This window comes from Lepisosteus oculatus, chromosome 3 (genome assembly GCF_040954835.1).
Source record: "Lepisosteus oculatus isolate fLepOcu1 chromosome 3, fLepOcu1.hap2, whole genome shotgun sequence".
In the NCBI taxonomy this organism is placed as follows: domain Eukaryota; kingdom Metazoa; phylum Chordata; class Actinopteri; order Semionotiformes; family Lepisosteidae; genus Lepisosteus; species Lepisosteus oculatus.
Window position 1 is genome coordinate 39,670,729 of NC_090698.1, and position 15,289 is coordinate 39,686,017.

Genomic DNA, 15,289 nt, shown 5'->3' on the forward strand with positions numbered 1-15,289 from the left:
AACAAAATACCTCCAACATTCCGTTTTGCGACCTTAGGGAACCAATGACAGACATGGCATTCACCATGACAAAGTGTCATGAGGACAAGACTCACATTCAGTGCTGCAGGCGCCCAGCAAGCCACAAGATTGACTGCTGTGCCATGAGATGAGAATCCCTCTGCCGATTAAATCCAGCCCGGGCCTAGAAGCACTGTGGCCCATTTCACAGTGCAACCTACAGTTTTCTTCAGCATATAGTTTGTGTTTATGTAATGTGGGCAGAACCATGTAGCTGATTTACAAACAAAGACCAGTGCCCCAAATGGCAACAATAAAACACTCATACAGTAACAATTAAGGAGTTACAGACCAGCACTTGCATACTTGTATATTGCCAGCAATTAGCTGTGTTTTCATATAATGCAGGTTTGTGCACAGGAACAAGCATAGGTATTTACCTGCATACCCGCTGTGGATGTATAATAAAGTGTATTGTAAATTATATTTTACTTGTGATTTATCCTTTATGGATAAAAGGTCCATAAAGTTAAATAATTAACATAGAATGGAGTGTTTTTATTTGAAGCTGTATTATCCCATATAGCAGACAGACTATTCAGATTATATTTGGAATGGATAAGAAAAAGTTTAAATGCAGGTCATATTAACCTTTGGTTTCCTTTAAATGTATACAGTACGCGTATTCAGAAAAAGTCAATAAATCACCTAAGAATATTTCAGAGAAGCACCATATCAATGGGGCTTGTATTTTATAGTCTGAGTTTTTATATTACAAAAACGTTGTTGAGGAAGGACAGTTATGACTGAATTTATTTTTTATATGTGTATTCATTTTAAAACCAAAGCATGGGGAGGGCAAACACATGTAAAGCACGCAAGAAAAAAAAAATTGGAATCAGTGCGTTGTCCTTTTCACTTTTTCATTTCATTCTTTTCTTACTCATTTAATGTTCAACTAAACCAGGATGCATTATTCTTTTACTATCAAGATATCAAAAGCAGCCTGTGTTCTTTGTAAAATACCATTTCTATTTTTAGATATAGTAAACATTTTGGGTTAGTAAATAAAAACCTACTAAAGAGAAATTACAAACATTTACAAGAATAACGATAAAAATCGTGAAAGCGAAGGATTTCATCAACAACCCTCCCCCCCCCATATTTATTAGTTGTTAATAAAAAACAATTATTATATTCTAATAACATGGAAAGCTTAATAAGAAATTATTTAACCTGTTGGAACCCTATTAAATGTGAAAACAACCTGTTAGAGCAAAATTACCTGTTGAAACCTCAAAGACTAAAAATTGTCAGAATAAAAACTATTCTACGGCTTGTCATGATTGCTTTTTATGTCTTAAGATGCTATTAGCACATATATATTACTAGTTCAGGTGGGTTGCAAAAGAATAAGGAAAGGTTTATTCCATGCTGAAAAGAGAAGAAAGAAAACACAACATTTCAGCTGTGGAGCCTTCTTCGGGTGTAAGAAAGATGAAAGATATAAGAAATAGGTTTATTCCATGCTGAAAAGAGAAGAAAGGGAACACAATGTTTTGGTTTCTTCTCTTTTCAGCATGGAATAAACCTGTACTTGTTCCTTTGCAGCCTACGCATGCTGACGCCGCTACCCACCTGAACTACAGAAGATGAAAGATATATATTACTATACATGCTACAACAAAAACAACACGCTAGAAATAATGATTTCAATTGCGGGAGGGAAGGCAGCATTTTGATATCTGTAGCCACAACTGCATAACAATAAATGCTTGGTTTCAGAAAGAATACAAAACAATAAGTAATATGCATTGCTTTCATAATTGACTTTATTAGAGATCTGGCACAAAATAGCATTCTTAACATTAGTTTTCTGCTTGGATACATCCCCAAGTGGGCTTTTTTAGAATTGTTTACTTTAAGGCCATGGAGATGGAGTTTGGAAAAAAGGCGCATACAATGAGGGATCAATTTCATTTACAGTTCCTCTCCCTGAACTTTATCTTTAAAAGTGTTTTTGAAAACCTAAGCATAAAAGCAAGAAATAAAATCACACAACTACTACTGCTGTTTTTTGTTGCTCGTGATACAATGACGTCTTATTGCGCTAGTCACTGTCCTTGAAGCTATTTACAAATATCTGGGTGCAAGTCCCCGGTGGTCACAACCAATCCCCCCTAGAGACAATGGAGACAAGCAGCAGTTTCAATTAGCTTTTACAACAAAGATTGAAGAAATGAGACAAAAGACACAGCTGGCAGCAGAGGCACACAGAACAAGTCCCACTAACCCTCCTCAGTTTAAATATTATGGTCTTATTAGGCAATTACCAATTAGCCTGTAATCAAACAGACATAAATTCTGGTGGTCTGAATATCAAAGTGATAAATTTGATGTGACAATTCCAGCTCGTATGATGAAGCCATTTTGCTATTCTAATAAAAATCAGGCTCTGACGGTTCTGTTCTGCTCACTAACTGAAGCATACTACTGCCTCTCTTAAAGACTAAATTTAAACCAGATATAACAAAACAAGAGTTGTTTCCTATGTTTGTTTGTTTAAAATGCCCCACAATGTGTTGAGTATTTTAGTAGTGGCATGCACAACACAGATGTTACTAAACACTTTCCTTTAAGTTATCTTAGCCTTTGTTTCAAATGAAATTGGGTTACGGTTTTAATAATCGGGTTGATGGTGTATACAGTACATTATCTTTTTGTGGTTTAAGTTCATTCAATACCTGTCCAATTTCATTTAAATCTGTATCAAAAATTGAAGTTAAAGCACAAAATTAGTTGTTTGAGTATGTCTGTGCCTGAATAGTGCAGTTATCTATTGGGCAATTTATTATTTAACAACTAATCCTTTCTAGTACAGTATATTAAAAATGGGTCAGCTGACTTCGTTATTAAAGTCAGCTTTCAGAATTTAAATATTGCATTATCAAGGTACAATAAAAATTAAATAACTAATTTGCTGTATGCATGAAAAATACAACAGCCTAATTAACATGAACATTTTTCAAAAGGGCTCCTTTAATGCTGTTATATGTCTACCTATTCCAAAGAAGCCTATTACTAAGCAAGAAAAAGTTATGTTTTGAAGATAAACTTAGAAGGCACTAAGCGGGTACACCCTGAATAGGATGCCACTCTATCACAGGGCAAACCAAAACAGAGACACAAACACAATACACCAGGGATAGTTTTCCAAGAAGTCAATTAACTTATCAGTATGTTGTGACATTGTTGGAGGAAACCCACACGACCACAGGAAGAACATACAAACGCCACAAAAAAAGCAGCCCAGGTCTGAAATTGAACCCAGGGTCCCAGTGCTGCAAGATAGCAATGCTAACTACTGCTCCACCGTGCCACCCAAGTTTTCAAGATCTAATCACTTAAACGTCGTGAATTCAGAAACTCTTGCAGGCAAATTCACAGCAATTATTTTGCTTCTGTCAGTATGTCAAAGAAATGTATTTTACTGCAGCTTGTTTCATCTGATTGTAGTAGTTAACGATGACTCTGAACCCAATCCTGATTACATTAGTAAAGGCATATGGCTATGGAAGTCTGGTTACGCCACAACTCTTTTGTCCCACTTCACAAATTCTGGGGTTCTAATCAAATCAGTTAAGAAGCAGAAGCTGTCCTCGAGGTTCACTAACGTGCCGGAGACACATACCCAGAACATACCCACCTGTCGAATGCCCACAGTGTCGAGCTGCTGAGGCAGAGAGTGTTTGCGTCCTCCCCGAGACGGTTTCTGAGACATGTCACAGCCAGCCTCCCCATTCTCTACGATCAGCTCGTCATCCTCTCCGACTGACTCCAGACGACTGCCTCCACCTAGTGGGTCACAGTCAGCGATGGTTATTCCTGCTTTAGCAGCTGCTTTTTAACTTATAGTTGATTCTTAATTTGCACCGGTGCCTTCATTTTTAATGGACTGTATTTTTTCTATTTAATACAAAAACAATGCAGATCAGGAATTAGGAATGATTACACAGCTCAAGTCACTTTATCTAGTTATAAGTACTGATAGGGGAAGAATCACATTTTACTAAAAACACGACTTCATTAACATTGCCTTCTATTATTAATTGTAACTCATTTGGCCTCTGCCCTGGCATACACCCTTTAAAATTCAAAGAGGAAAATATCCTGATGTTAGTTTAGCAAAAGGTCATGTCTTTTGTAGGCTATTCTAGGGTTTTTATCACTCTGACCTTGGGATCGGCTTCGAAATTTCATCGGAGTGGGACTGCGGCAGCATCCCTTGTGCCCTTCTATCCTTCCTCGGTCCTCAAGCTTGTCAGCCTCTGTAACCTGCATCAAGGAGGCATCACAACACAAGTGGCACAAAGACCGCCAACCAGACAGAGCTTGTAGCCACTTATACGTGAGTATTGCTGCAAAAGGAATTAATAAATCAGCTAAATTTCACTTTCAAAGGTCAACTATAATTTTGGATTAAATAATAACATTACTCCATCAGTTGTACCTGCAGGCAGCCACCTGGTAATGTTTTGTATTAGGAAAAATTCAGAAACCCTTAAATTCATTTAGTGCATATAAACTTCACAGCGCTAGCCTATATTCATATTGTTTAACATGAAAGTAAAAAATATGATTTTTGTTCCATAATAAAGCCAGCCAAAAAAGAGAGTTAAAAGCTTCCATTCAGTCTGTTGCAAAGCAAACATGTTTCTGATCTGTGGAAAGACTTTGGAGACCTCTTAATCTACATGACAAAGAGCAGAAGCTAGATAGAATTCCAATATTTACATTTATTGCTTTTAGCTTCATTCAGTTTTGTGTTTCTTTTTTACCACAGAGAGACGCTCAAAATAGACTAGTGATTTCGTCCAGAGTGACACAAAAAATACAATAAAATAGAAACAGAATAAATTAAAAATCTGTCAGAGACTTTATAGGTCTTTAGAAACGTACATTAATTTAGGATAATTATTCTAAATCATACCAGTATAAAAAAGTTACCTTCTACCATGACTATCATTCTGTTTTCCTATAGCATGCATAACTTGCAAGTTATTACACTTAATTTTGTAAAGACAGCATGGTTAACCAAGTGAAGTCAATCAGGGCAATTGCTCCAGGCCCCACATACAGTGGTGTGTGTGCCAGACTTAATGTCTTACATTTAGCCAAATAAGTGGGTTGTACAATGTCCTTGATGGTTAATTTCACCATTCTGAAAATGATATTCATTGTATTTTATTTTTATAGCCTTCTGCTGATGTGTGCCTTTCTACAACTATACCATGGAGTTATTTTGAAAGGTACCTGGTCTTTGTGGTTAAACCTTTACTTGAGATCCACTACCTGAATGAAGAACCTCACAGTTACAGGTGCACTTATTCTAAAATTATGTTAACTACCATTATTGCACAGGGACAGAGGTCATTCAACTGTGTGACATGTCAAAGTAATCTGGTTTTCCATAGCAAAGCAGGGGATGAAATCTTATAAAATCAACATATTTTAGTTTTTGCTTTTAGTTTGCATATTTTGCTGTCATTTATCTTATTTCATCCATAAAAGCATTCTGTTTAATCACCTCAGGTTTGATTAAAAATATTTACTTTTAAAAATGTGTAGACATGAATTCCATAAAAGGGCAGTTCAACAAAATGGACCATCATGGGAGGGGAGTGCATCTTTTTGCATGATATATACTTGATATATCATTTACGTTGAATAGAATTTGCTACAATCTTGTTCACCTGTATAAATTATTAAGGGGTGATTTCCTCTAGATCCTACATGCTAATTATAATGTTCATTTATTTTATATCAATAATATCCCTTCTAATCTTATTGAACACTCATACATTAGAATTTTTTAATCAAACATTAATAGAGCAGCAATAAATCTATTTTTTAACTGACAAGATTGCTCATATGGCACTCATTAATAGCCAGGGATAATTTGCCAATTATTATTTTAAAATACTTAGATTAATGTACTGACAACAGACACATGAAAGCAGTCTCTTTTGAAAAGTCCACGATTGATCATTGTCACAAGATGGTGAATAGATACTATATTATCGTATTTTAAAACATTATTCTATTTCACCAAGGAAGAAGATCATTGTATGATAATAACCCCAAGGAAACGTCAATGAAATGTTTGAGAGTTTTTAGTTTTGTATTTGTTTCACATAAGATGCATTTGAAAAATGACTTACATAAATCTACAGATGCAGCCATTCAAAATGGGTGGGGTATTTCGCGGCATACCCCGGTGGGCGTGTCGCGGTATCACACAGTATAGTTAATCGCATCTTTTGACATCATGCCGGAAAATATCTGGCATCACCTTGTAAAACTGCCAGGGGGAGCTTAACCTCTCATGTACAGCATTTGAACTTTTAAATTTGAACTGTGTATTACAGCATGTTAATCATCAGTCATTAAAATGTTGGTATATTTTATGAAAGCAAGATTGCTCAGTTGGACAAAAGTACACAACCTACCTTTATCAGAAATATTTATGCATCAAAGCCTTTACCAAAGATATCACTAATAGTATTAATAATGAATGACTTTGGACAAGCTGTATACTCAAAGTATAATTTCTTTAGTACATTTGTACAAGCACTTGGAATCTGTCCAAGCCCTACTTTGTCAGGCATCTTCTTTTACTTCAACGGACATAAAAACTCCCTTGCTTTTAACAGGGCGTTTCATAATTTCTAACTACGAAAATTATTTAAAATGCGACACTTATTATTCAACTACAGCTCAAAATATCACAAGAATCCTCAAGAGCACAGCAAAGACTGTATTAAAGATACTTGTATCAGATACATGAGAATCCAGGCTTTTTTATCAACGCTTTCTTTTCTGTATACCAGATATTATGGAACCACTTCAGAAGGGTGTCAGCCAGTCAGATTGCAGGAATCGGTACTTTAAAGAAAAAATACACACCAGTATTCCATTTCTACCTAAACATTTTAAGCATCGAAGTATTTAACTAACATGTGAAATAGCGTGTGAAAAAGTGGTAGTTTTAAGCTTTTCTGCTAATATAATATGGAATCGCGTATCTAAAGAAATTAATAACGATATGATTATATTCGTGTACTGCGACAGGGCTGTGTAGGGCTGTTTCGCCTCTCACTTCACGTGACTTCCCTTGTAGCCCACTGGTCTACGTGCCTGATTACCAACTCCTGGGTTGTATGTTCAAATCCAGCTGGCGCTGTGACTTTTCTTTTAACAAACATTTCTTCGAAAAAATAGAATAGCAATATTATGGACAATCAATTGACTTTTATATTTCAAAATATCACAACATGATCGAATCTAAGTCATTTTTGATAACAATGAATAGTCACCTTCTTCCCTTCTGACAACGGTCCCTGCTTCTGCTTCCTGGTTCTATTGTGTGTGTGGGGGGGGGGGATCCCTTCAGATCTCCCTTCAGATTTAAAAGGTTATTAATCATATCTTCGGTGTCGCATCTTACCAGTGCAGCTGATCTTTTGCTGCCTGGGTGGGTCAACTATCAACTATCAAAGCTTTAGAGAACCTAACATTTCTATTATCAACAAATTGTAAATTTGTAATAGAGTAAATATTTATAGAGCATTTTGCAATCATGCATTTGTTTCTAATCATGCAAAGTAAAGTAATTTTTGAGAATCGATTCACCATGCCTTTCACATGCTCATAAAAGAGATTGATTTAGGAACATAAACATATTAACGTATGCAAACTGTACTATATACAGTATGTATATGTATATTTAATGTCTTTACTGTTCCCGTTTAAGTACTGAATATTTATATGGAATTTTACCACTGAAGGGAAATCTTAGTACCTGAGCATAAAAAGAATAGGAGCATACTGTAACGCGTGTGAAGGCCATAAACGATATTAATTTTGGAACTTAAACATACAGTACATGGCTGGTCTTGGTACTTTAAAGAAAACATACACACCAGTATTACATTTCTCCCTAAACAGTTTAAGCATCGAAGTCTTTAACTAACGTGATACCGGAGTCAACAAGCATACTTTTTAGAATTTGATTAAAAGGGAATATAATATGGAATCGCGTATCTCCAGAATTTAAAGACCAGACAATCGCAAACTCGTTTTCAATAAAAGTATTTTATTCATTCAGCAGTTTGTGAGAGGGACATCCAGCAGGGAGAGACACACACACCGGTTTTCATTGACAACATTGTTTTTTTTTCAATTCCTCTTGTCTAACAGGAATGTTTTGTTTGTGGACAGACTGTTAGACAAGAGGAAAAGACCGCCTCCTCCTACGAAGCATTTCGTTGATCCGATCACAAATTCTTTTCCAGTCGTACGCAGCAAGGGTTGAGAATCTCCGATTCACCATTGTACTAATGGTTTCCCGGAGATTGGGTTAAAAAAAAAACATACTAACAACTGTGCCATCCTACTCCTTAGTTAATACATTTTATTATTCATAAACAGTTAACATTGTTAGCAAAATATTTTGAATTATATTTAACCCTATTTTTTCTTTAGTTTTGTATTTAACTTATTATATGATAGTCAGACTTAATGTATATTTGAACAATGAAAATATATTTTTGCAAGATTTTACATTAAGCACTTAAAATTAATATGGTTAATAATAGTAAACTGTAACATGCTGTAACAAGATCGGTTAAACTGCGAAGAAAATGCTTTCAGAGAAAATGTTTCAACCAAACCTGTTCCCACACACCCCGCCCCCACTACCATTAGAATATAAACAAACATTTTAGCGTTTCATTCTGAGCAGAAGACCCTCACACCTGAAGAGTGCTGGCTGTGACGAATTAAACCAGTTTTACAGGTTTCAATCACAGACCATGTGACATGGGACTCAGTAAACTACAGTAACACCGTATTTGATAACGCTTTAAAAACGCTATAAAATAATGTGACTTGGCACAGAACAAGTTTACAGCACAGTACAAAGATAAATGCTGACCATGACTTTAGAAGCATAAATTGCCTTACACTCAATTTAAACACAAGCTGTCTTTAGCCCTCTAAGCTGGTTCATACAGAAATGTGGAGATCTAGGCTCAGAACACACAGCTTCATTAGCGAATACATATGCAGGACAACTAGAGAAGACGTTTTACAGAGGATGGATTTTTAGAAACATCCCATCAGACATCCCATCATATTCACAACGTGAAATCTAGAAAATAATATTACGTAACCAAAATCCGCAATATGGAAACAGAACCTGTGTAATTGTTGATTTTTTCAAGACGAACTACAACATTTAAAAAATGACTTGTATGTACTTGATATCTCTAATCAATCCATGGGTCCCAGCACAAAACGAAAGTAAAACGCATACCGTTTCGCGCTTCTTATTGCTCAAAAGTAATTTGACTGTATGAAATGCATAATATAAACCTAGAAACATATACGTAAGCAGTACTTAAGCACTGTAGTATCGGTGTTAAGACATACCTCTCAAATACTGTAAATCAAGTTAAAAATATCTCAAGACCGATTCTGGTCGTAATGAAACCATGCAAGGGAGTTTTTATGTCCGTTGGAGTTCTTTTGCAACATGAATACAATTATATCGTTATTAATTTCTTGAGATACGCGATTCCATATTATATTCCCTTTTAATCAAATTCTAAAAGTATGCTTGTTGACTCCGGTATCACGTTAGTTAAAGACTTCGAAGCTTACAATGTTTAGGGAGAAATGGAATACCGGTGTGTATTTTTTTCTTTAAAGTACCGAGACCAGCCATATACTGTATGTTTATGTTAAGATTTCCCTTCAGTGGTAAAATTAGATATGAATATTCAATACTTAAACAGGCACAGTTAAGACATTAAATATACATATACATATTGTATACAGTACAGTTTGCATACAGTAATATGTTTATGTTACGCGATTAAAAAATAAATAAATAAAACTGGAAGGTCCAGCACCACCATTATGTTTATATGGTTGTTTTTGTTGGTTGGTTGTTATTATGGTTATTAATAATACGATCTATAGTTGAAATCTGAGCCTAAATAAAAAGAAAAAGCAAGTGATTAGGTTTATGAGCAATCTAATTACTTATTCGTTTAAAACGCTATATAAAATAAAGTTTATTATTAATTTGCTGGACAGAGCGGTGAACATTATTATGCATAAGATAAAGATAACGATCCTGATCAGTTTAGAAATCTGTGTACGCTGTAAGGTTTTTACTTCTTAAACTTTTAAAATACACGTTTTGAATAGAAAGAAATCCTCTTCCTGGTAGTGTGTATAGCAAACCAGCACGTCTTTTTTCTCCAATCAGAGGGGTGTCAGATAGTGTCAGCCAATCACCATTCTACGTTGGGTAGCAACGGGTGACTGTTCTCAGGGGGAAGATGTAAACAGCTTAATGTTCGTGTTAAATTTTTTTTTTTTAATTCAATTAAACGGGCACAGTTAAGACATTAAATATACATATACATACTGTATACAGTACAGTTTGCATATGGTAATATGTTTATGTTACGCGATTAAAAAATAACTAAATAAAAATGAAAAGTCCAGCACCAGCTGGATTTGAACACACAACCTGCCAGTTGGTAGTCACGCACCTAGACCAGTAGGCTACAAGAGAGCTCGCATGATCAGGCAGGCGAAACAGCCCTACATAGCTCTGCCGCAGTACACGGATATAATCATACCGTTATTAATTTCTTGAGATACGCACTTCCATATTATATTCCCTTTTAATCAAATTCTAAAAGTATGCTTGTTGACTCCGGTATCACGTTAGTTAAAGACTTCGAAGCTTACAATGTTTAGGGAGAAATGGAATACTGGTGTGTATTTTTTTCTTTAAAGTACCAAGACCAGCCATATACTGTATGTTTACGTTCCAAAATTAATATCGTTTATGGCCTTCAAACGCGTTACAGTATGCTCCTATTCTTTTTATGCTCAGCTACTAAGATTTCCCTTCAGTGGTAAAATTCAATATCTACAATGGGCACAGTAAAGACGTTTACAGTAAGTCTTTCTACGACAGACCAACGGACCACGAGTGCCCCTGTCGGTCTACCAATCACGCACTGCGGTATCGCGTGTCATCATACCTGCGGTATCTGTACTGCGGTGTCTGTACCGCGCACTTTGAATGGGTGCATCTGTAGTTAAGTTATTACTTGGTTTTCAAAGTGCAATGAAATACAATATTGTTGTTGTTGCTGTTATTGTTGTTTTTATCCTGTAAAGCGTTTTGAGAATCCACCTTTAAAGGCGATATAAAGCGGATACAGTTTAGACTTATTTTAAACTGTATTACAGCAGCACATTGGACAATGCAACGTAAATTGCAAAAATGCACTTGGAATCTGTCCAAACCCTACTTTGTCAGGCATTTTCTTTTACTGCAACGGACATAAAAACTCTCTTGCTTTTAACAGAGCGTTTCATAATTTCGAACTCCGAAAATTATTTAAACTGCGAGACTTAGCATTCATTCCATTCCATTATCAGTCTTCCATTTCTCCCTAAACATTTTAAGCATGAAAGTTTTATGACACGGTACCCAAATATGCGATTGCTGTATAGAATGAATTTTAATTTTTAAAAATTATTTAACACGATAACCCTTGTATGTGCTGTCCTTAAGGTGATATCTATATCACAATATAGATATCACAATCTATATCACAATCATATGTTTCTCTATAACAATAATAAAAAAAACATTATTTTACATATCACCTTATGTAATATCAAGGACAGCACATACAAGGGTTATTTGCACAATGGACCGTGCAAATAAATTTAAAATAGTCTTCTTTAGGTGTGAGGGCAGGAGTGGATCGCAGCAGGCATAATCGGCAAATTAGGAAAACAAAGAACAGGACAGGCGAGACGTTTATCCAGAGAGCGAGTGATCAGAAAAAGGAACAGCTGTTACACCCAGGTTTTACGCTCTCTCTCTGCTGAACGAATAAAAGCATTTTATTAAAAACGCGTTTGCGTTTGTCTGGGTATTTACTTTGCAATCTGTGGTTTACATCTACTGTATTGTTTTGAGATGCCACTTTTAAAAGTGATATGTAAAATAAAGTTTTTTATTATTGTTCTAGAGAAACATGATCAGATTTTCCCTGGTTCAGAAAAAAGATGATTAAAATCTGTAATCTTTCCACTTGTATGTCATCGGAAAATACAAGAAGTTTCTGCTTTGTGTAAGGATGGTATCAAAAAGTAATCTAAGTGGTGAGAAAGCTGTGCTCCTCAAAGCGCTTTACAGGATAAAAACAAAAACAACAATAGTGGCTGGGCAAACAATTTTTTTTTATAGAAATACAAAATGAGATATAATGATGTGTTCTGGCTAACTCATTAACGAGTACAACCCCCCTCTCTGCGGGAGTGCTGGCTGTGACGAATTAAACCGGTTTCACAGGTATTTTCAAAGTAGAAGGGGGGAGATTTCCAGCTTAATTTTCGTGTTAAATATTTTTTTTTAATTAAAATTCATTCTATACAACAATCGCATATTTGGGTACCTTGTCATAAAACTTTCATGCTTAAAATGTTTAGGGAGAAATGGAAGACTGATAATGGAATGGAATAAATGCTAAGTGTCGCAGTTTAAATAATTTTCGGAGTTCGAAATTATGAAACTCTCTGTTAAAAGCAAGAGAGTTTTTATGTCCGTTGCAGTAAAAGAAAATGCCTGACAAAGTAGGGCTTGGACAGATTCCAAGTGCATTTTTGCAATTTACATTGCATTGTCCAATGTGCTGCTGTAATACAGTTTAAAATAAGTCTAAACTGTATCAGCTTTATTTATGGGTTTATATATATATATATTTAAACACGCGTTTATGATTTAAATCAAAACGCGATTCAAATCAATATAAATGTTTATTTTGTAACGCATAGGTGACTATTCATTGTTATTAAAATGACTTAAATTCGATCATGTTGTGATATTTAGAAATATAAATTTGTTTGGTGCGAGTGAGGTTTTATTTAATCTCTGCCCAAGGGAAACGTTTCATTTTTTCAAAGAAATGTTTGTTAAAAAAAAAAAGTCACGGTTCCAGTGGGATTCGATCACAGACCGTTTGACGTGGGAGTCAGGAACCTAACCCACAGCGCCACTGGCAAGATCACATGCAGAATGCTGAAAAAGCACTACAGAAACATTATCAACAGACAATGTACAGTGTGTACTATTCTTGTGTTGCGGTTCATGAATATAATTATATCGTTATTAATTTCTTTAGATACGCGATTCCATATTATATTCTCTTTTAATCAAATTCTAAAAGTATGCTTGTTGACTCCGGTATCTCTTCAGTTAAAGACTTCGGTGCTTAAAATGTTTAGGGAGAAATGTAATACTGGTGTGTATTTTTTCTTTAAAGTACCAAGACCAGCCATATACTGTATGTTTATGTTCCAAAATTAATATCGTTTATGGCCTTCACACGTGTTACAGTATGCTCCTATTCTTTTTATGCTCAGCTACTAAGATTTCCCTTCAGTGGTAAAATTCCATATGAATATTCAATACTACAACGGGCACAGTAAAGACGTTTACTGTAAATCTTTCTACGACAGACCAACGGACCACGAGTGCTCCTGTCGGTCAACCAATCACGTACCCCGGTACCGCGTCATTGTGCGTCACAATGCACGACGCCGTAGCCAATTACCTCCGGTACGTGTCTGTACCGCGCACTTTGAATGGCTGCAACTGTACAACACAATCACATTTACTTTTAATGTATGCAAAAAATATTTCAGGACTGCTCCTAAATTTTACAAATAATAATTGTCCCAACACTTTTTCCAACATCTAGTATACAGTATTTATACAGTCTGAATTTCAAACTGAATTTATTCAGTTTTCTTTAAACAAGGAAGTGAAAAAGAATGACTTTTTTCCATCATGATGAGCTCATAGTGGAAAGAAAAGCAGCAACATTGCATATACCTGAGGTAGGATATTTTTTTAACTGAAGTCGTGTCTCTGTATCAACCACTGAACTTGATTTAGTTTTCATATTCCCCAAACAGTTTATGCATTTGAGGAATGTTACGCACTGCTGCCAGAAAATACTTTTTTTTCAGCCTAACAGATTGGTGAAAATGCTTTTCATAGAAAAGCTGACAGCCTGACAGATTGTGTGCAGTTTATTACCCCAAATCCAAAGAGAGCTTGTGGTGGCAAAACACCGAGGAAGCACATTTCACAAGACCTTACGAGACTGGTCTCTAACCTCTCACTAGATGAAGGAAAGTTATAAGGATGTGTAAAAAGCAGGGTGGCAGGGGAAACCCTTCATCAGCTTCATGTGATCATAGCTCACATGAGCTACTCTACATACAGACTGCTTGAGCAACTATTAATTGGATTTATAATTCAACCTTTCTCAGTTCATTATATAATATTTTATATATTACATAATTTAGATCTTGACCATTTCCTGTAGAATTGAAGTACTAGTGCTGTGAAGAAAGAAAGCTGACTGCGATGTTAACATTTAGTAAAAAACACACTCATGAACTTTGTTTTTCAGAAGATGATGAAAACAAAAACATTCACAGACACACTGTGCCTATGCATTTTTTGAGGATGTTTTGGTCAATTAGCTTCTGCAACAGTCTGCTATGCTGCTGGCTTTCGGGAACAGCTTCTATGAGTGAACTTCAGACAAATGGCTTAAGCCTAAGGGCACAAAGAAGGGTAGTCAAATGGTTTCTCAGATCTATGGAGAATTTGGGATGAAGAAACTGCGAGTTAAATCTCCCCCAAGGCTTAGGAAGCTCTGAAGAAAATTGAGCTTTGATCACTGACTCTGTTTCTCTCCCTTTCCCTGCCACAGAGCTGTAGAAATTCCAAATCATCTACTGTAAAGTTGGTCTCTGTTTTCCATTTTTTATAGCCTACTGCAGAATTTACTCTCTGAATTACTAGCAAGTCGAAAAACAGAAAAGCCAGATTTGCATTTTTTTTTACTATAATGCAACAACACCTGTACAACTGTGTACATAATCTAATGCATGCTTCTTGCCTCTCTTATTTCCCATAACTACTAATACATTGAACAAAAGGCCATTTTAGCCACAAATGTAAAGTGTGTTTCCAAGTGATTATAACTTACAGTGGTGTGAAAAAGTGTTTGCCCTCTTCCTGATTTCTTATCTTTTTGCATGTTTGTCACACTGAAATGTTTCAGATCATCAAACAAATTGAAATATTAGACAAAGATAACACAAGGAAACA

At 35.6% G+C, this 15,289-nt stretch overlaps 1 protein-coding gene across 6 annotated transcripts in view; it reads right to left on the bottom strand.

Moving 5' to 3' along the window:
- The window catches only part of pdzd2 (PDZ domain containing 2), a 174,593-nt gene that overhangs the window by 39,345 nt on the left and 119,959 nt on the right, over positions 1-15,289 (bottom strand). For all 6 annotated transcript variants that reach the window (XM_015365188.2, XM_015365195.2, XM_015365215.2 and 3 more), the window contains 2 exons: positions 4,236-4,335; positions 3,707-3,855 (listed from right to left, as the gene is read on the bottom strand). In XM_015365188.2, coding sequence (XP_015220674.2) covers positions 3,707-3,855; positions 4,236-4,335 — 249 coding nt within the window. The remainder of the gene's footprint in view (positions 1-3,706; positions 3,856-4,235; positions 4,336-15,289) is intronic.